Genomic DNA, 20,105 nt, shown 5'->3' with positions numbered 1-20,105 from the left:
TTTCCATGTATTTCCATATGGAACAGACGTTTTCCTTAGTGCTCAGCTCCCACAATGGGAGCAGTGTTGGGAGTCCTGTTGGAGTGACAGCTTCCCCATAAATTAAATCTTGTCCTACATCCCCAGAAAGATTTGTTAGCAAAGGTCGTATCAAGGTTCTTTATTACAGAAGAATATTTTTAAAGTGCTCCTCGGTGTTAATATATTACGAGATCTTGCTTAAATTAAAAACAAGACAAAACTCGCCAGCTCCCCTGAGAAATATCCTGAGCTGCCTTTATCAAAACAAATGAAAAAGTGCATTTTGTGCTGCAGTATTTCTGGTTGTTTCTTTAAAAACATGCTTTGTACAATTGGTAATTTGCAGTTTGGGGAGTTTTTAATGGGCCCCCCGACTGTGAGCGTGACTTGTTGAGGCTCTGCTGCTTTGGAAGTGCTGTGTTAAAACTCTCATTTGTGGTTTTATATATCCAGATTTTACAGATTTAGCTATTCAGATGTTTGTTCATCAGGAAACATACCAAAAAAAAAAAAAAAAAAAGAGAAAATCAAACAAAGAAATGATCAGAAACAAAACAAACTTTGTTTAAAGCTGTTGGTAGAGTTTAAAAAGTAAATACTGTCCAGGACCCCTTAGTTCTCTAAAATTCCTCTAGTTAGAGGGTGGAGGGGCCCTGGCACAGGTTGCCCAGAGAAGCTGTGGCTGTTCCTGGATCCCTGGAAGTGTCCAAGGCCAGGTTGGACGGGGCTTGGAGCAACCAGGGATAGTGGGAGGTGTCCCTGCCCATGGCAGGGGGTGGCACTGGATGGGCTTTACAGTCCCTTCCAACCCAAACCATTCTAAGAATCCTTAATTCTGGGATTTTAAGACTGACATAACAAATTTAAAACAAAACTACTTGTCCTGTTCATTTTAACTCTTCATTTTCTCATTCCTGAACTACAGTGACATTGCTTAGAACTTTTCCTGAGCCTGTTTCTGCTGAGGTTTAAATTATATTTTTCTTACTCAGGGTGCAGTAATTCGGTAAGAACTTCATGTACTTTGGTCAAACATTTAAAACCACAGAGTTGTATAAACTCTGAAAATTGCTTGACTTTTGCTTTGTGAAAATTATGTAATAAGTCAGTGTTTAGCAAGCTTGGGAGGATGGTTTGAGTTCAGATGAAAAGCTTTCTCCAATGGACAATCAGGAAGAGTTGTGATTTGCTTATGGAGATACAGTTTATGGAGTTTCTAATCCAGGATTGTCAGAGATGTTCTGTGTTTCTGATCTATCAGAGACATTCATCCAGAAGATGTTCCTGAAAATAATCTAAGGGAATCTCTGCTAAAACATATTTATTTTACCAGATCCACAATACAGGTCACAGGCAGAAAAGCAGCATCAGCATCACTGTGAACAGTGGGCCAGGGGTAAATCTCTGCTCTCTGCTTCCTTAGGGTGGAAAAGGACACCGAAAGAGAACCTCCTGTACCACTGGAGGACTTAAAATCTGTTGTGGATGGAAATGAGGAAGATGAAAAGCTTCAAGTCAAAATTCAGGCTTTTGAAGAGAAAATAAATGTTGACAACAGCACTCCTGGTTCAGTGAGGAGATACAGCCTGGGCCAGGTTTCCAAAGAAGAAAGGAAGGATATGAGATTTAACAGGTATGGCTCTGTAAAATGTGTCAGGGGGTTCATGGATATCAGCTTTGCCATAAACTTTATCCAAACGATGAGGATTTGGTCCATTTGCACGATCCCTATGGGCATCATCAGCCTAATTTTAGCCAAGTCTCATATCCACGAGGTCAAAGGCTGGGTGAAATATTTCTTAATCATGGAATCATGGAATGGTTTGGGTTGGCAAGGACCTTAAAGCCCATCCAGACCCACCCCCTGCCATGGGCAGGGACACCTTCCACTAGCCCAGGTTGCTCCAAGCCCTGTCCAACCTGGCCTTGGACACTTCCAGGGATCCAGGGGCAGCCCCAGCTTCTCTGGGCAACCCATTTAATCTCTTGTGTGCCCTAAAACAGCACAAGGGGTTGGACAATAACTGCACAGAGAAATCAGGGAAAGGAGGGTACAGAGACCTTTTTTGGGGTGTTGTTACTAACAATGCACATCGAAGGACACAATGTGCACCCAGTGTGCCCTTAGGCTGCCTCTGCACAGCAGCTTCCCACAGAGCTCTGCCCTTCCTGCTCCAGGACTTGCCCTTTGAGTCAATTCTACCCCCCTGACTCTTCCCCCCATCCTAGGGCAGGACAAGCTGCAGGCTGAGCCCTGCACCAGAGAAGTGCTGCTGGATGGCATTTTTGTGGTGTGATCAATAAGGCAGACACACCACTCCTGGGGTTATAAGACCCTTTCAGAGAGGTTCCCTCTGCAAGGGAACCCATGGAATGCAGATGTTGGGATATATGGATATTGTTTAGTTTCCTTTGCTTATTAAAGCTGTGGCTTGAGCTTGGCTCTTGAAATGCTTATTCCCCAGCAGATCTTTGCCTCTGGCTGAGTGAGCCCCAGGCTGGGCTCTCTGAGGCAGCTGCACAGGGGCAGAGCAGGTCCTGGGGTGGTTTTGGTGCCCTACCTCTATTCCAAACCCTTTCTCCTTTCCTTGCCCCCCTTGCAGGTCCAAGAGCCTCGCCCTGCACGCCCTGCGCACCAAGGGGCCGAGCTCGGAGGGGGGGCAGGACGAGGAGAGCGGGGAGGTCCCTGCTGGAATCTCCTTCACCGAGATCTACATCAGCCAGGACAACGAGAACCTGCCCTTTGGGGTGGATCCTGAGGTGGTGCCACTGGGAAATTCCTTGGTGTCACACCAAAGTGTCGATTGCCCGGAATCGGCAGATTTGGCGGAATCCACTCAAGAAAAGGCCCTGGAAGGAAGTGCAGAGGCAGCACCTGTGGAATACCAGGATAAGCTCTACCTGCACTTGAAGGAAAACCTGGGTAAAGTGAAGGAATATGTGACAGAGATGGGGAGGAAAATTCCCATCCCTGACCAGTGTGTGATCGAAGGTAAGCGGGATGAGCCTTTCCCATTCCAAGACTTTCACACTCCACTGAGATTCCTCTCAGGGTTTGAGCAAATGGGCAGCAAAGACTCTCCAGCACAGGCCTCATGGACAGGGAGGAACATCAGTTTTATGAAACAACACTCCAGCCCAGACATACAACTCCTGGAAGGCAGAGCAGGATGAGATTCCCGGAGGTTGGGTTGGGTGGGATCCCATCTCCCACAGGTTGGGTTGGGTGGGATCCCATCTCCCACAGGTTGGGTTGGGTGGGATCCCATCTCCCACATCCCCAGGGCTGTTTTGGGTTTGCTGCCTTCACCAGGGGCTGGTGTTTGTTTGCAAAGGAGAGGGAGGTGGTTTTGTGAGGCTGTGGGGGAGGTGGGTGAGATGGGTCTGTGGTGCTCCTCCTCTTTGAAGGGAGTACTTTGGGTTGGGTTGGGATCCTGCTGCTTGTCCCCTTTAACCTGAATTTCTGTGCATCCAACCACTCACTGGTGGCCCTGAGCTATTTACAGCCCAGCCTTCAAGGGTTGATTCCAAACAGTGTCTGATTCCACAAGTTAAATTAATGTTCAGTCCCTTAAAACATCATCATCTAATACAACACAACTTCAGCTCCAACAAATAGCAACTTAAGTTGATAAAATATTTATTTCTTTTTCAGTGGTCAAGAAGTGGAAAAGCAGTTTCCACTCACAAAAAGGATTTAATTATATGTATTTTGAAAGCTTATGCTTCTGGAGAGTTTCCTAAATGTCTTAAATTCCAGGTTTAGTGATTGAAATAGTTATTTGGTAGAATTATGATAATTTTTTTTTCCATAAAATGGTAGTGAAAACATGAGAGTGAACAGCCTGCCTTTTGAGGGGCTGAGTGTTATGACCCTGCATTAATCAAATACCATATATTGCATATTTTAAATGTATTACTCAGCTTCCTTTCTGCAGTGCCTACTATGATACATCCCAAGCATGGGACTGTTTCTAAATTCATTCAAACTATTGTAATTTCCTGAAAATCCTCAACTAGCATTCTTAGGAAAATTCTTTGAGTAGAGACACATGTGCAGAGCAGGAGATTTATGTGACTCATTCTAAATTTGCTGAAGAAATGCAGCCTGGCTCAGTGCACGGGGGACAGCTTGGGTAATATTCCAGATATTGCATTAACCACTCCAAAAAACTTGCAGTTCTTGGACTTCAGTGATTCCTAAACTCTAACAAGGCCCATTCAGATGTGTGGTTTACTTTTCAATAAGATGTTTTGGGGAAAAAAAAATAATTAGAAAATATTCATATCCCAGTTGGCTAATTTTCTGTTGGTCGTGGAGGAATCTGAGCTGGAAATTTGATATGCAAGACGTGAAAAATGTGAAAAGATAAGAACTGCTGAGCAATCCCTCATGAAACAGAGTATTTGAAGGAACTAGTGGCAAAGTGTGTCGCAAGGAAATAGCCCTGTGGTGAGCAAAGAAGGGCAGTGCACGTTCCCCACGCAGCCTTTCCTCAGTCAGGCCTTTCCTGGCCTTTCAAGGGGCAGCTCCTGGAGCTCAACAGAGTGTTCATGTCAGTTGTAAGAATTCCTAAGGGATGATGGGCCAAGTTCTTAACCAGAATTCCACCCCCTGCTCACATTTCTGGTGGTGGTGGCTGGGGCAGACCGTCTGGGAGGGGGGTGAGTTCCTCATTGCTCAGCACCCAGGCTGGGTGGCATCTCCAAAGGATCCTGTGCTGGGCAGGACAGAGGCCTGGGGGCCTTGGGGTGTATCCAGAATTCTCATGTAGGAACCCTGTCAGGTCTGGGCACTAATGAGACAGTGGAGGGTGTCCCTGCCCATGGCAGGGGGTTGGAACTGGGTGGTCTTCAAGGTCTCTTCCCACCCAAACCGGTCTGTTGTTGTCTGCATTAACTGGAACCTGAATTTGGAGGATAAAGGAGAAAATCAGAGACCTCCATGTGAAGAAAACTGGAGACTCCTCAGTCTGGAAAAGAGAGGGCTGATGGAGATTTGCAATGTCTCAAATGGCAGAGCATTAACTGAGGGTGGCTCACCATCTGCCCTGGTGCAGGTGCTGGAGAACAAGCACTGTAGTTGTCAGAAGCAAATTCAAAACACACAAAATAGGCTCCTCTGCTCCGTAAAATTGTCTGTGATTTGCAAATTGGCTTTTTTACAATCGAGTCAGGCATTTGCTGTGCAGGTCTTAACCCTCACAGAACATTTGTGCTTTGCAGGCTGTGATTTTCAGTCTCCTTGTTGACTTACAAGCTTGTTGGATTTATATGATATGTCCCAGTTGATGTAATATCAGCTGAAGTGTTGGATTTTACAGCTCTGAAGGGAGGCAGGTGAAGAACTGTCAGGGTGGATCCATGAACTGTCTGTGACAGTTTGAAGATGCCTCATAAAGACATTGAAAAATTGCCATGTCAGCTCTGTTATCTCATTTAAAAGTTGCTATTTTTGGCTGGATGTGCTTTGGGCAGAGGCAGGGTGTGAATGGGGTGATGATCCTACAGCAGGAGCACGGTTAGGACTGGGCTGTTGGCCAGAAGGTCTTGCCCTAAGAAAATGGCCAAGTTGAGGGTGTTTCAAAGAGCAGAAAAGCTCCAACAGCTCCCCAGACTCACGTGTGTAAGTGAAGTTTTTGGGATAATACTGCAGTCAGAGAGGGGATTTGAGCTGGGGCAGAAAGAAGGAACCCAAACCCACAAAAATCCATTTATTTGAGCTTGTTTCAGCTTGGGGCTGATGGTTTGGGTCAGTCCCTGCTTAGTTTGAAGCACTGTGCCCAGATCCACATCTCTGCCATACCTTCAGCAGTCTGAGGAATTCTTTTACATCATGTTTATCACTTTAATCCCCTTAATCCTCGGGATCTTTTCCTCAAAAAAAAAAGGGAAAAAACCCACCATATTTGTCATACCCTTCAGCTTTCATGGAGTTAAGCAAATAGTTTTCATCAGCCCATATTTTTCCAGATGGTTTGTGATCCCATATCTTATCGGTACCCCCAGGATCTTGCAGATTCCAGAGGCCCAGGCCGTGCCTCAGGAAATTCCTGAATGCTCCCAAGGTTGGTTATTGCTGTTCAGCGAGCACTGGGTGGGATTTCTGCTGCCTCAGTGGGACTGGGGTCCCTGTGGTTGAGATCAAGGTCCCCCAGTTTCCCCGCTGGTTTTATTCGGTGCTGTCCAACAGGTCCTTCAGCCCTCCTGTTTTTCCGTGTCTCCCAAACCCTTCTGGGGAGGTGGGGCTGGTGGTGATTGAAGTTGCTTTGAAAGGCTTTGGTGCAAGATGGAATCCCTGTATCAGGTGTTGTTGTTACCTGGTCTGGGGGTGGGGAGGCCCTGGCACAGGTTGCCCAGAGAAGCTGTGGCTGCCCCATCCCTGGGAGTGTCCAAGGCCAGGTTGGACAGGGCTTGGAGCAACCTGGGCTAGTGGAAGGTGTCCCATGGCAGGGGGTGGCACTGGGTGACCTTTAGGGTCCCTCCAACCCAAACCATTCCGTGGTTCTCTGATGTTTCTGTGATTACTGGTGTTAAGACCTGCCAGTGTTGGTTTTGGGAGGGGCACAGCACCCAGGTGGGAGCTGAGTCCTCCCAGTTTTACCTGGCGTGGCCCCCGTCACCCTGCAGGCAGCACAGGGCTCTGGAGCAGCTGCAGCCCCACCTGCCCCAGCCTTGCTGGCTCTCACCTTGAGCCCCTGCAGGTCAGAGGACTTTTGACCCGCTCTTGTTTCCCAGATGCACCGGGATGGTGGATCAGATCCATGGCCATGTGTATCCTGCCATTGGGAGGGGCTGCTTCCAGATGATTCCCAGACACAGGCCTGGACAGCTGCTGGGTTTGCTTATAATGAGGGAAATGTTTTCCACTGTAGTTCTGGTTGCTTTTTGACTAATTTGGATAAAAACACCCCCATTAATGCCAACAGCCCAGACCCCTGAGTGTCAAGTGAGCTGTTGGAAGGAAGCACCTGATCACATCTGTGTGTTGAGGATGCTGAGGGATTTGCCATCTCCAGCCTGCCCAGGGAGATCGTGGAATGATTCCACCCTTGGTCGCTGCAGCCACGTTCAAACACAACGTGCTCCAGTGAAAAGTATTAGAGCCTTTTTCCAGCAGTAAGTCACTGCTGGCTCCTCGGTGCCATTCGGGAGGAAAAATATCCAGCAAACATTTCATGGGATTAATGACAGAATGCTGAAAGAGGAGGAGGCAGCAGGGGAAACAGGTTGCAGCGTGCTGGCCCTAAATCTGGTAGTTATTATGTTTTATGGGGTACCGGGAGGTAATCGGGACCATATGACGGTGTGGATGGAAAGGCTCATTGCTCCCCTGCAGTGCTCACCCTGCACCGGCCTGAGGAATTCCAGCATTCCATGAGCCCAGCGTTGATTTGGAACAGATGGGCCTCTGGTCCTTCAGTGGGATCACAGAGCTGTGCAGGCTCAGGAGAGCATTCCCAGAGAGCGGTGCTGGGGCCGCTGGGCCACAGCAAATAGGAGCTGGCTCTGAGTTCTGCAGGGCTGGTGTTCCAAAGGCATCCCATCCGGGAGGGCAGGCAGTGGGAATGTGTGCTGACACTTGGGATGGCCCCTGTGCTCATGGTGGTCCTCGTCAGACCAGGAAACTCCCCAGGGAGCATAACGGGAACAGGGACAGCTCTGAACCTGCTGCCCCCACACATGTGGTGACAGACCCTGGGCGTGTCACTCCTGCCCTGGAAGCAGCACTTGGAACAGGCTGCTCTCCCCATGGGCTTTGCCTGGGAGACTCCTGGTGGGTGGGGCCATAAACAGGAGCACTTGGACTTTGATGGGGCTTGGAGCAACCTGGCATATGGAAAGTGTCCCTGCCCATGGCAGGGGGTGGGATGGGATGGGATGGGATGGGATGGGATGGGATGGGATGGGATGGGATGGGATGGGATGGGATGGGATGGGATGGGATGGGATGGGATGGGATGAGTTTCAAGGGCCCTTCCAACCCAAACCAGTCTGTGACTCCATGACTTCGGAGCTTCTGGATTTGGCAGAGTTTGGGCTCTATGTGTTGAGTGCATTGTTGTACCTGTCCCATCCCAGCCCTGCCTTTTCCCTTGAGTTTTGTGTAACTTACTGGAGGTGAAATCTGCTGGATGGAGTTAAGGCATGCACACAAAGCTAGCAGTGGTAAAAACAATATAAATCAGCACTTCTTGAAGCTGGCTGCTCTAAAAATTACCCTTTTCTCTTATAAATGTATTTATTGTTTGCATACTTTGTGTAACCCAAACCAAAGAGATCAGGCAAAGGAAACTGAGGAAGCCGAAAAAGCTTAAAACCAAAATTTAAAAAGTCATATCCATTTCTTATTGGTTCCATGTTTATGTGTGGGTTTGATTCTATTTAGGAAATTTATGAGCATACTTCTCCTCCTATTAACAGATTTTATTTAACAGTGAAGGATTACCAATGCAAATCAAATAATACATTGATTGTTCCCAGAACCAGTGACTTTGTACCCTCCTGGTTCAGCACAGCGTGTGGAGCTGGAATAAGCAACAATTAACAGCTCTACTGACGTTCTTCTGGTTTTATTTTGTTCTTTTTTTCCCCAGGCACAATCACTTAGTTGTGAACTTTAAAATTGCAACATATATTCTCTTGTTTCCTGTAGGAAAAACAAGTTGTTGCTTATTTTCTTGCTAGAATTCAGAGATTTGCCAAGAGGTGGGAATGTTTCTTGACTAAGGAACATTTCCTTGGGGATCTTGACCAGCCATCTGGGCATTTGGTGCCTGTGTGGGGCTGGTTTGTGTCTTGTGTTGCTGCTCACGTGTTCTTCATGTTCTAGAATCCTTCTCCTGTGTTACTTGGACTCTCCTTCCAAGGCAAGCCCAGCCAGGCTGAGGAAGGAGGAGAACTTGGCAGACAGTGACAGGACAAGGGGCAGTGGTTTCAAACTGCCACAGGCAGGGATAGATGGGATATTGGGAAGGAATTCTTTACTCGGAAGGTGGGGAGGCCCTGGCACAGGTTGCCCAGAGAAGCTATGGCTGCCCCTGGATCCCTGGAAGTGTCCAAGGCCAGGTTGGACAGGGCTTGGAGCAGCCTGGGCTGGTGGAAGGTGTCCCTGCCCATGGCAGGGGGTGGAACAGGATGGGCTTTAAAGTCCTTCCAGCCCAAACCATTCCATGATCCTATGGACTTGCCCTTCATGTAGATGTTCCCAAGTGTCCCCAGCTGGTGCTGCCAGCGCTGCAGGGGAGCAGGAGGGGTGTGCAGCAGGTCCAGTGCCTGGGGGATGTGAGGGGAGGAGCTGCTGGAGTGGGGGGATGCCCAGAGCCCTCCAACGCCTTGGCTGAGGTTTGCTCTGAGGTGCTCATCCATAGGGATGATTCCAAGTAACTGGATAAAACAGGCCTTTGTTGTGCCTGCTCAGTGTTACCCAGACCCTGAGCCAGAGGTCTGGCTTTGGTGCTGCTGAGATGAAGCAGAGCCATGAACTCCCCTCCTTTGCTGAGTCCAAACGAGATCTCAGCCGCTCACACAGACTTCTCACCCCATAAACCCACCTTGCACAGAGCCCCTTGGCTGAGACAGGGGAGGTCCAGCCTGGGCTCCTTTCCACCTGGGTGGGGGTCACAGGCTGGGACCCCCTCTCCTCCCCATCAGTATGTTCTGGTGCACTGACAGATGCCAGGGATTGTCCTGGCCCAGGCAAAGCCATCGTATCCACGGTCCAGCTCCAGAGTTCACACCCAAAACAGCCACGAGACGAGTCTGTCTCTGGGATTTTGTCATTCCCTTTTCCTCAGCCTCCCCCTCTCTGAGCCCTGCAGTGCAGAAGTGCTGTTCCAGTCACAGAGCCAGGGAATGAAATAAAGAGTGTTTCCACAAATCCTAATTCAGGTCAGATGGGACAGGTTACTCAGGGAAACAGAGGCTGGCATAAAAACCCTCCTTCAAATTTGCTTTCAGGATTTAGAATTGACAGGAGTTTTTAGAGTACAAAACTGGTTCTAAAGCCTGTAAAAGTGTAGCTTAAATGTGACCAACATAATAGGCTTAATGCCCTTGGGGAAGTCAGCTAATTTTTCCTTCCTCTCTCCCTTACATGCTTCTGACCATTTATTTTAAAGAGCTGCAGATCCATCTTGACCATAATTTGGATTTCATTGCTTTAAATCACATCAAAAGGACCTTTAGTCACCACTGGATCACCAGCACTCACCAGGACGTGCCTCGTGCTGGGGGAGCAGTTGCAGAGCAAGGAGGTTCTGGTGACAGGACCCTGTGTGTTGTATCTTACTGATATCCTGAAAGTTTCCTGGGACCCAATTAATCTTTCCTTACCAGGTGAATTTAGGGTGTGCAGTTACATGTAATGGAATTACAGAGGGATTCAGGGAACTGAGTTGTCTCCACCTTCCCAGCCTGGGATTGTTTTCTTTTTACCTTTTTTGCTAACTCAAGGCTGCAAGTGATTTGGTTCTGTTCTTCCTACCAAAAATGTTTTGGTTTGTTGTGAATAGGCCTTTTTATGATGAATTATTTCTGCCTTATCTCTGAAATCCATGAGGATTACTCAAGGTGGACATTTGATCCACAGTGTTCATACAACTTGCCATGATGGACTGGGAGAAGTGTGAACCACACCTTACCTAGAACTGAGCCCATTTATGCACCTGTGTTTTAGGAAAGCCCAAAATGTATCTTAAACTGCACATTACATTGAGTTACAAGCAATTTGTAAACACTGCAATGATTTTAAAAGCACCTTTTTCCTTCTCATCCCTGGGAGTGTCCAAGGCCAGGCTGGACAGGGCTTGGATCAACCTGGGACAGTGGAAGGTGTCCCTGCCCAGGGGAGGGGAGTGGAATGGGATGGTCTTTAAGGTCCCTTCCCACCCAACTCATTCTGTGACTCTGCTGACACTGGGATAACTGAGATCAGCTCTTGTGTGTTGAAACTGGTAGTTCATTGCAAACGGTTGAAAAACACCCTGTAGCAAGTTGGGCTCGTTCTCAGACATTGCCACACTCAGCACATCCAGCAGCAGGAACAGCTGTGAGTAACAGCCCCTCTCATGGCAGAGGTTTGCAGATTGTCTGGGCTGGAGGCTTTTTGCCCTTGGTATTGACAAATCAAGGCTGCTTTTTTCCAGGAACTTCCTGCTCAGCCAGCCTTGGCTCCGGTGCTGGAGCTGATGTCGATTTTGGCACACGTTCTCAGCCTCAGAACCTTTCTCAGTGTCATCCACAAAGCCTTGCTAAGCAATTTCTTAAGGGTTTGTGTCTCTCCACACATCTTTGCAATGTTTTGTTCTGTGGTATTTAGGAACCTCCTTCACCCCCTTGTTGCCCAGAGAAGCTGTGGCTGCCCCATCCCTGGAAGTGTCCAAGGCCAGGTTGGACGGGGCTTGGAGCAACCTGGGACAGTGGAAGGTGTCCCTGCCCATGGCAGGGGGTGGCACTGGATGAGCTCTCAGGTCCTTCCCAACCCAAACCATTCTGGGATTCTGTGATTCCCAGTCCCACCTGGCACTGGGCACCTTTTCTCAGTTGTTACCAGAGGCTGGAGCCTCCCAGGCTGGTTTTTCTCATGGCCATCTGGCCTCTCTGTAGCATTTTTGGCAGATTCCAACACCCCAGTTTTGAATTTTCTGCATTTTCAGTGACAGTTTGACCACTGATACTTTGTTCTGGCGACCCATCCCTTTGTACCTCTGGTAAACTCATTCCTCATATGTCGTGATTTCATGTGAAATACTGCATTTATTTCATTTCTTTCCTGAGCTTTCACATCTTGGTTAGATGAAAATGTTGAAACCAAGTGTTCCAAGCTGGTCTGTGGCTGGACAGCCAGGCTGTCTCGTGCTCTCAGCCTCCCTTGCTGCTGACTCCTCTTGTCAGCAGGTCCAGAAACCGCCTCCCGTCAGCCACGTTTGCTGAAAAGTCACAGCTCATTTTTCCAGTTAGGAGATTTCCTTAGAGCACTTTATTCCTCCACCTTCCCCTCACAGTGACTCACCAGGGCAGCATGAGACTGTGAGTCAGCCCCTGCCCAGCTGGTCCTGGGGGTGACTCACCCTGGGGGGGGCTGCAGGACAGTCCTGGCTCTGTGACCCCTTCCCAGTCCATCCCCCCACACGTGTGCTGAGCCTGCAGCTCTCTCCTGCATTGGCATCCAGGTCATCATCTAAGGAGCTCCTCCTTTTCTTTTCTGTGCCTTTTTCCCTTGGAGAGCTGCTTGTTCCCATTCACAGGGGCTATAAAATGACACCACTGTTGGAGGTAACAAAGAAGCCCCATTAGACTGAATTTCTCTCCTGCTTTGGGGGTGCAGACACAGCAGTGCCAAGGAGTGAGCCCCAAAGTGGAGCTGTCTGCCCACACACTGCATGGCCACACCTGCCCTGGGAAGGGGCACTTTGGTTTCTCTCATTTCTGTGGGTGATTTTAATGTGCTTCATGTTTCTCCCCAGACACTGTCAGAAGCTGTGTAGCAAAGCTGTTCTTCAGCTGTCCCCTGAAGGGCCACTACTGCTTGTACAGCAAGTCCAGCTTCACCCTGGTGAGCCATCAGCCTCCCCTGTGGATCCACATCATGTTCCTCTTCCAGCAGGTGCGTGGGACACAAACCAGTGGCACCTCTGGGGCGTCCCTGTTGCACTTGGGAAAAAATGTTTAGGCATTAATCTCATTGAATGCACTTCTAATTCACTGTAATATGTGACCCTCGTGATGCCTCAGACAGTCATTCAGCTGGGCTGAAGTGATTTTGCACTTTATGAGCTTTTGTATTTCTATTAATACCCCAAGTTCAAACTGGCTGGGGAGATTGCAAAGCCTGGGGATGAAAAAGTGGGACCAAACCACATTGTCCTCATTCAGGCAAAACTTCCAGCAAATCCCAGGTGCCTTGCAAGCACCCAGGAGCATGGCAGTGGATTTTCAGGGCAGCAGAACCAACCCCCAGGCTGCAGGAGGAGGTTGGAGGTGCAGAACCCACTGGGATATTTCAGTGCACAAGTTTTGATGGAGCAGGATTTGTAAATCTGATCAGCACTGTTCTACCTCCCCTGAAGTGATTTTCTCGTGTTTAATACTCCTTCCAAGTACAGCCCAATATTTGGACATGTGTGGGATTTCCTGATAGGTTACAAATAGTTTTAAACTGTCAGAGAAATCCCTACAATCCCACTTCAAGGTGAAACAGGTGAGTTTTGAGTTAAAATATAAGGCTCAGTTTTTTAACCTACGTAGAGCTGTTCATCCAGTTCATCCCACCCTAATTCAGCCTTGGAAACACCCAGGATTGATCCAAAATGTAACACATCCACAGCAAAGGATGCTGCGAATTTAAGAGCCCCGGTGGCTCTGCCCTGCGTGTATTCCTAGAAATAAGCACAAAAACTGCTTTTCAAAAATGCTGGTCAGTTAATTTGAAAAATATTAGTGAAGACTTACATCGTGTTTCGAAACCCTTGGATGGAAATTGGGAAATTATTAGTGCAGGACAGCAGGATTAGGCTTGACGGGGTTGCCTAGAAAGAGGAGACAGAACGTCCATCCAGGAACCCTCCGTTCGAAGGACATTGCTCAAATTGTGAAATCAAATAGCTGTAGTGTGGAAAATCAGATCTATTCGTGAGCTCTTAACTTGGCTCCTGCCTGTAAATGCATTTTTTAATTCCAGGCTCACGTAGTAGAGACAGTAGAGGCAGAAACGTTTCGCTCTCTCAGCCACAGTGTTCTCGTAACATGGGCTTTGAGGGCAGTGTAGAACTGAAGAACTCAGTGGTGTTCAATTATGAGAATAATTTCAGGTGTTGAAGGTTGTGTCATTTGGCAGAGGGAGCTTTGGAGGGGAGAGCTGAAAACCCCTGTACCCTGTGCTGAGCATGTTCTGGGGGGTTTTCCTCTCGCATTTCGTCCCCTGTCTGCCCAGTGCAGGCACAAACATTGCCCTGTTACTCCTTCCTGCACAAGGACCGAGAGCTGAAGGAGGTCCAAACAAACATACACAAACCTGGAGTGGAGTGAAGCATCTCTTCCCACTGCCTGGCAAATGCCACATCTTCCCAAAGAGATGCACATCCCCGAGATCCCTGGGTCCTGGAGGCCAGTGCTGCTCAGGTGGTGAGAGATGAGCATTTCAAGGCAAAAACAATGTGCAAGTTGTGCAGTGGTGGCTGGGAGATAATCCTTGGTGAGCCACAGACCTCAAAGACATGGAACACACAGCCAATTTAAAAAGCCCCCGAGGAAATGGAATATTTGAGGGTGTATCTAATTGTGTGTCTATTGATCCATCAGAACTCCTTACCTGGAGCTGAACCAACCCCTGGTTACTCTCATGGCAAGGCCAAGATGTTCTTTGTTAATGGCCAAGCAAAAAATGCCTGAAATCCTGTTTTCACCATCTTTCCAGAGCTTGTTTGCAGAACCCTTGTCCATACAGAGCAATTCCGTGCAAGTCCTCAAGGCCTTGTGGGAGAAGACTCAGCTCAAGGGGATGCACAGCTTTGAAACTGCCATGATCCAGTCGACATTCCCCCACCAAAAGGTGAGAGTTTATTTTTCTCACAAATAAAAATGGTAAAAGGACTTAACCCTGCATTTTGGAACAGCTGTACAAAGACCTTTACAGTAACTACAGCGAGTCTTTGCTCCACAGAGGGTCCACAGGGGTGTTTTGTGCTGTTATTTGAAAGGTCTCCAGGCTCGTTCTCCACGTGAATTGCTCCCAAAGTGATGAAAATTAGGGATGCTGCCCATGGTTTTTTTCCTGCTCACAGCTTTCACCTCAAGATTCAGATTAGCTGCTGCTGTGGGGTGTTGGGCAGCCCCTGGGAAGTTCACCTGGTTAAACAGGGCCTTGGATTCTATGGAAATGATGGTGTGCACGTGTGCCATTCCTTGCCCCCCTCAGTTTAAAAGATTACTTGCTCAAAGCTGTTTACTGTCTCCGGGATTTCAGCGAGTGCTATTCCAAAGCTATTAATCAGACTTCTTGGAAAAGGCAGCTGGAGGATTGTAAAACAAATATCTATTTATTCCTGAGCGTCTCCATCCAGCTCAACGGGATGAAACGACTTGTCAAACGTGATTTTAAAATACTCTCTCTTGGAATATTGTGGGCATGGAGATGTCTCACGGAATAAGATTAAATTATCAAGGCTGTGGCTGATTTAAAACCAGGGCTTTTGTTAGAAACACCTTCTGAACCCCCAGGATAACGTTGTGCTGAAGTGGGAACTCGTGCTGTGGCTTGTCAGAGGAGTGGGAGACCCCCACATGTGAGACCAGTTTTGGGGCCAGTTTTACTTAGACACAGTGGAGCTTGTGCTGAGCATTTTAGCTGCTGTTGAAATCCCAACCTGACTCATCCAGAGGCATTAGAACAGCTTTGCTGCTCAACACTGGCTTAACTTGAGCCCGTGCCGAGATCTGCTCGTCAGAAGTCAGAGCTGGTGGAGTGTGAAGGAGCTTGGGGTGAATAAAGAGCTTAGGGAAGATTTCATAGCAGTCGTTGGGCAGATTGGATGTGCTGCACCAAGCACACAAAGTCTACAAAACACATCCAACACCCTGGCAATGGGATTAGTCTCCAGCACGTGGTTGCATAACCCTGTTAGTGCTCAGATACAAGTGTCTGGCCTATTTTGGGAACTCCCATCAGCCCTATGACAGTCAGAGTATCTCTGAGTTCCCAAAATAGCAGAGCTGGGAAATGAGATCCTGATCTTCGCTGGGTGAATGAACCGAGCTGTGAATTGGGGTTGGGGAACTCCCGAGCTGGGATTGGCCAACAGCCCTTGGGACAGTCGGGCAGATGGAACTCATCTGGCTTGGGAAGGGGGTTGTAAAGCTCAGTCTTGGGCTCCACAGTTTGCTGCTGGGTGTGCTTTCTGGTTTGGTTTAGTTTATTGACACAGAACCTGAGTTTGTTTGGGGTTTGTTTGTTAATAAGAATCCGAGTTTGTTTCTAGTGCAATTTCCATTCAGATTTTTGAGAAAAGTACATTCCCAGAGTTTTCTGGGAATGACGTCTAGGACTGCCATAGAGAAGGTCTTCTTTGGCTTTTACATTCCCAAAAAGTCTACCTGGGAAATTCCTGCCATGACCTAGTCCTTACTTTGCTTGACAAGCTCAGCTTCTGCCATAATCTGAGTTTGTCATTTCAGAAGTTCTTCCCATTTGTAACAGAACTTCAAATACTGCAGATTATTTGATAAAATTATTGTAGTTGTTAATGCCAGTAGTTCAGGAAGCAAAATGCTGGGGGTGTGGATGCTTCATTAAGTGCAGCACTTTTAACTGGAAATGTTTTGGAATCTGACAGTTCCAGTGCAGCATCAACATTGCCTGTTATATTTTACATTGAGTCTTATGCATTGTGTTATCAGAATTTGAGCAACCTGGTCTGTGAAAGGTTGCACTAGATGGTCTGTAAGGTCCCTTCCAACTCGAACCATTCTGTGATGATGGTGATGAATTTCTGTGAGCACGTGAGGAAGGTTTGACCCCCAGCACTCAACAGGAGCGACGGTGCCACAACACTGCTCTGCCATCACTCCATGTTCGTCCTCTGCTCCTGTGTCTAATCCAGAATATGTTAATTTATTCTTTTTCCCAATTGTGGACTCTAAAGCATTTTTCAAACCTGGAGAAAAACCCATTACATCAGTGCTTTATTCCAGACTAAATTCTGAGAAATGATTTCAGATTTCCGTCACCGTCCGCGACTCCCAAGGTTGGCCCAGACCCACAGCGAGTACCTGGCTCACACAGAGCACGCTGCGCTTCGCTGGGCAGCCTCTTCGTGCCACAAAGAAATATTTATCCAACAGGGCTTAGGATGTGCCAGAAGCAAAGCACTTCCAGATGTACATCCTTCCAGATTTCCGTTCGGTTGCTTCACAGCTCTTTATCAAAGGCGGCGGGGCCGCGTTGCGCAGCCGGGGCCGGGCTGGAGCTCGGGGCTGGCTCTTTGTGCTGCCTCACGTGGGGCAGAGCAGGGAGATGGGGATGCTTTACGAGCCCCATGTGATGCCCTCAGAGAGCCTTTTGTTGCTCAGCCTGGCGAGAGCAGAGCTCACATTTCTGAGCCGTTGTTCGCACTGTCCCTCCCTTTCCCCGTCGCTGTCTCAGAACGAGCTCCACGTTTGCACAATGGACTCACTGAAGTTTCCAAGATTACGGGGCAGGGGGGTGAGATAAATCTCTCCTCTCCAATTAGGCTTTTCCCCCACGCTTCCGCTCCTGAAATAAGTGGTTATTGCAGGGGATTTCAAGCGTGCTGGAGTACCGAGGGGAGAAGCCAGATCGGTGCCCTGATATTTCACTGGTATTTGCTCTCTTTCAGGCCACAGTTGGCTCAGTGCAAACACTGTCAGATTTTTTCCCGGGATTCGGAAGCTCCCAGGCTTTCTGTCCAGCCTGTCCCCATGTCCTAGAATGTGCTGCACAGACCCAGGGAGGGCAGTGCCATCATTCTGCCCAGTTGTGTCCTCCAAGGTGCCACAGCAGGAGGTTGGGGCACATCAGGGGTAGGACAAGTCACTGACCGTGCCCTGCTCCCTCTGCTATGCCAAAGTTTGTCTAAAAAGGCTGGAATTGGACAACTGCATCCTCTACAGAGCCTTGCTCAGTGTGATGGACTAATGGCCCTGGCAAGGGATGGTGTTTTCCCCACTGACTGCATAAATCCCTGTTTTCCTTGGGCTGCAGCTTGGGGTGTTGCAGACCTGTGGAGACCCTACACAAACAGGGTTTTCTGGGCAGTGCTGGCAATGCCCTACATGTTTGCAGTTGGCTGGTGTTATTTAACACCAACGTTTGTTTAGGTGTGAGATCAGAATTGGTTTCAAAATGAAAATAAAATACACTGAATTATACACTGTTATTAATGACCTCAAAATGAGTATCCTCTGGCTTTTCCCATACTCACAGGTGCAAGTCTATGTTCTGTAGGTTCCTCTGAGCAAGTCATATGTTCACTTCACTTTGGGGATTCACAGTCCTGCTTCCCTGGCTTGTCACCCCTGCTCTGATGGGGGATCTGGAGGGACAGGAGGGAGTGCCCAGCACTGCACTGTGTCAGCAGAGGCCACAACCTTCTGGAGCATTGAAAAAACCCTGGGGATAACAGAAACATGGAATTGTTTAGGTTGGAAAAGCCCTCTAAGACCATCAAGTTCAACCATCCCCAGCACTGCCAAGGCCACCACTGACCCCTGTCCCCAAGTACCACATCCACATGGCTGTTAAATCCCTCCAGGGATGGGGATCCACTTCTGCTCTGGGCAGCTGTGCCAGGGCTGGACAGCCCTTTGCATGAAGAAATTTTCCCTAATATCCCACTTAAACCTCCCCTGGCACAGCTGGAGGCCGTTTCCTCTCCTCCTGTCCCTTGTTCCCTGGGAGCAGAGCCCGACCCCCCCCGGCTCCCCCCTCCTGTCAGGGGGTTGCAGAGCCAGAAGGTCCCCCCTGAGCCTCCTTTTCTCCAGGCTGAGCCCCCCCAGCTCCCACTTGTGCTCTGAAGTTGGGGAACGTGCCGGGCCGAGCTGCTGACAGCGCTGCTGAGGAGGCAAAAGAAACCCCATTCTCTGCCTCCCACAGACCAATCTATGATTTATACATCAGCTGCTACTGCTGGTGGGGAGAGGGACATGTCCTGCTGAGCACATTGGCCCTGGCAGGTTGTCCATCCACAGGAGACACGGGAAGGGCCCTCGCTGGACTCGCTGTGAGTCCCTCTGGGCTTTGGGGTTACGAGCTGTTGACTTGCAGTGCTACACCTCCTGAGTGAGTTTGGTTTCTCTCATTCTGGGCCCAGGACCTGGACCACGTGCAGATGCACCTGGAAGAAGTGAGGTTCTTTGATCTGTTTGGCTACAGCGAGGAGGCAGGAGCCTGGCAGTGCTTCATGTGCAACAACCCCGAGAAGGCAACAGGTACGTGGGCAGGTCCAGCCCCTGCCACTGGTGGGTGTGTGGGGAGGGGGGAGGATGGAGTGAGTGAAGCTCATCTCTAGTGGTGGTGGCAAGTGTTGGGGAAAAGGGAAACCAAACTTTCCAGCGGCTCTTTTAATTGGAATTCTCCGTTACCCTCCTCTCGGCTTCTCCGATGAGAGAGGCAAGCACGGACCTGCCCTGGTGTGTGCCCAGTCCAGAAATAACAGCCAGAATGCTTCAGCTGTGTTGGAAAAGAAGGGCAGTGGAAAACAGGCAAACAGACTTTTTCCCAGGTAGAAGATCCTGGTGAGCTGTTTTGAAGCTCTCTGGCTGTTTTAGATCAGTGCACTGAAACACAGAGGAATGGCTTGTTCTTAGGTGGGTTTTGCCACTCTCTAAAAATCTGCCTAGTTCTGGCTAAGAATTTGGAATATTTTGGTCAAGCCTTTGAATAATTGGATTTTTCAGCTATTTAACAACTCTCTCTTGGTACTCATCAGTGAGTCTTGCAAGGGTGGCACAGGCCCTGCTGCAGGCCAGGCTGCCCCTGCTCTTTCCGTGGGGCTTGAGCACCTTCCTCCTTCCACAACTCCCTTGGGACTCGATGGCCACAAGAGAAATCACGCTTTGAGCCAAAATTTCACATCCCCAGTGGTCTGAGTGTGGTTTGTCCCTCACACCAGTGACAGACGGGTGTCAGGCTGCAAGGGAAAGGAGTCTCCTGCTTAAAATGTCAAGGCTTCATGAAACAGCTTCGGGCTGAATTTCCAAAGGCATTTAACTGGTCCAAAGAGGAGTGTTTGGACAGTGGGCCCAGGCACAGGGTGGGATTCTTGGGGTGTCCTGTGAAGGCCCAGAAGTCAGAGAGAGTCAGAGAGTCCCCATCCCTGGAGGGATTTAAAAAGTGAGTAAATGTGGCATTTCACAATATGATTTAGTTGACATGATGGTGTCAATCAAAGGTTGGACTTGATCCTGGAAGTCTTTTCCAGCCTTTATGATTCTCTGATTCTATGATTAATGCAGCCAAAGCTCTGCCCTCCAGCCTGAGCAGGTTCCACCCAGCAGTGGAGCTGTTCTGTGCTTCCCAAGAAGTGCCAAAATCCCCCCTCTCTGAAGATGTGTGAGGCAGGAGAAGA

At 48.8% G+C, this 20,105-nt stretch overlaps 1 protein-coding gene across 4 annotated transcripts in view; it reads left to right on the top strand.

Moving 5' to 3' along the window:
* The window catches only part of VEPH1 (ventricular zone expressed PH domain containing 1), a 61,153-nt gene that overhangs the window by 33,807 nt on the left and 7,241 nt on the right, over nucleotides 1-20,105 (top strand). For 2 of the 4 annotated variants that reach the window (XM_051781836.1, XM_051781835.1), the window contains exons 10-14: nucleotides 1,445-1,654; nucleotides 2,625-3,013; nucleotides 12,489-12,628; nucleotides 14,438-14,572; nucleotides 18,849-18,966. In XM_051781836.1, coding sequence (XP_051637796.1) covers nucleotides 1,445-1,654; nucleotides 2,625-3,013; nucleotides 12,489-12,628; nucleotides 14,438-14,572; nucleotides 18,849-18,966 — 992 coding nt within the window. Of the gene's footprint in view, nucleotides 1-1,444; nucleotides 1,655-2,624; nucleotides 3,014-12,488; nucleotides 12,629-14,437; nucleotides 14,573-18,848; nucleotides 18,967-20,105 lie in introns of those variants that run through there. The other 2 variants (XM_051781837.1, XM_051781838.1) reach the window with 2 other exon arrangements.

This window comes from Manacus candei, unplaced genomic scaffold (genome assembly GCF_025592945.1).
Source record: "Manacus candei isolate 608988 ecotype Guabito, Panama unplaced genomic scaffold, ASM2559294v1 h1tg000015l, whole genome shotgun sequence".
Taxonomy (NCBI): Eukaryota; Metazoa; Chordata; class Aves; order Passeriformes; family Pipridae; genus Manacus; species Manacus candei.
This window is presented reverse-complemented; position numbering and strand designations above follow the sequence as displayed.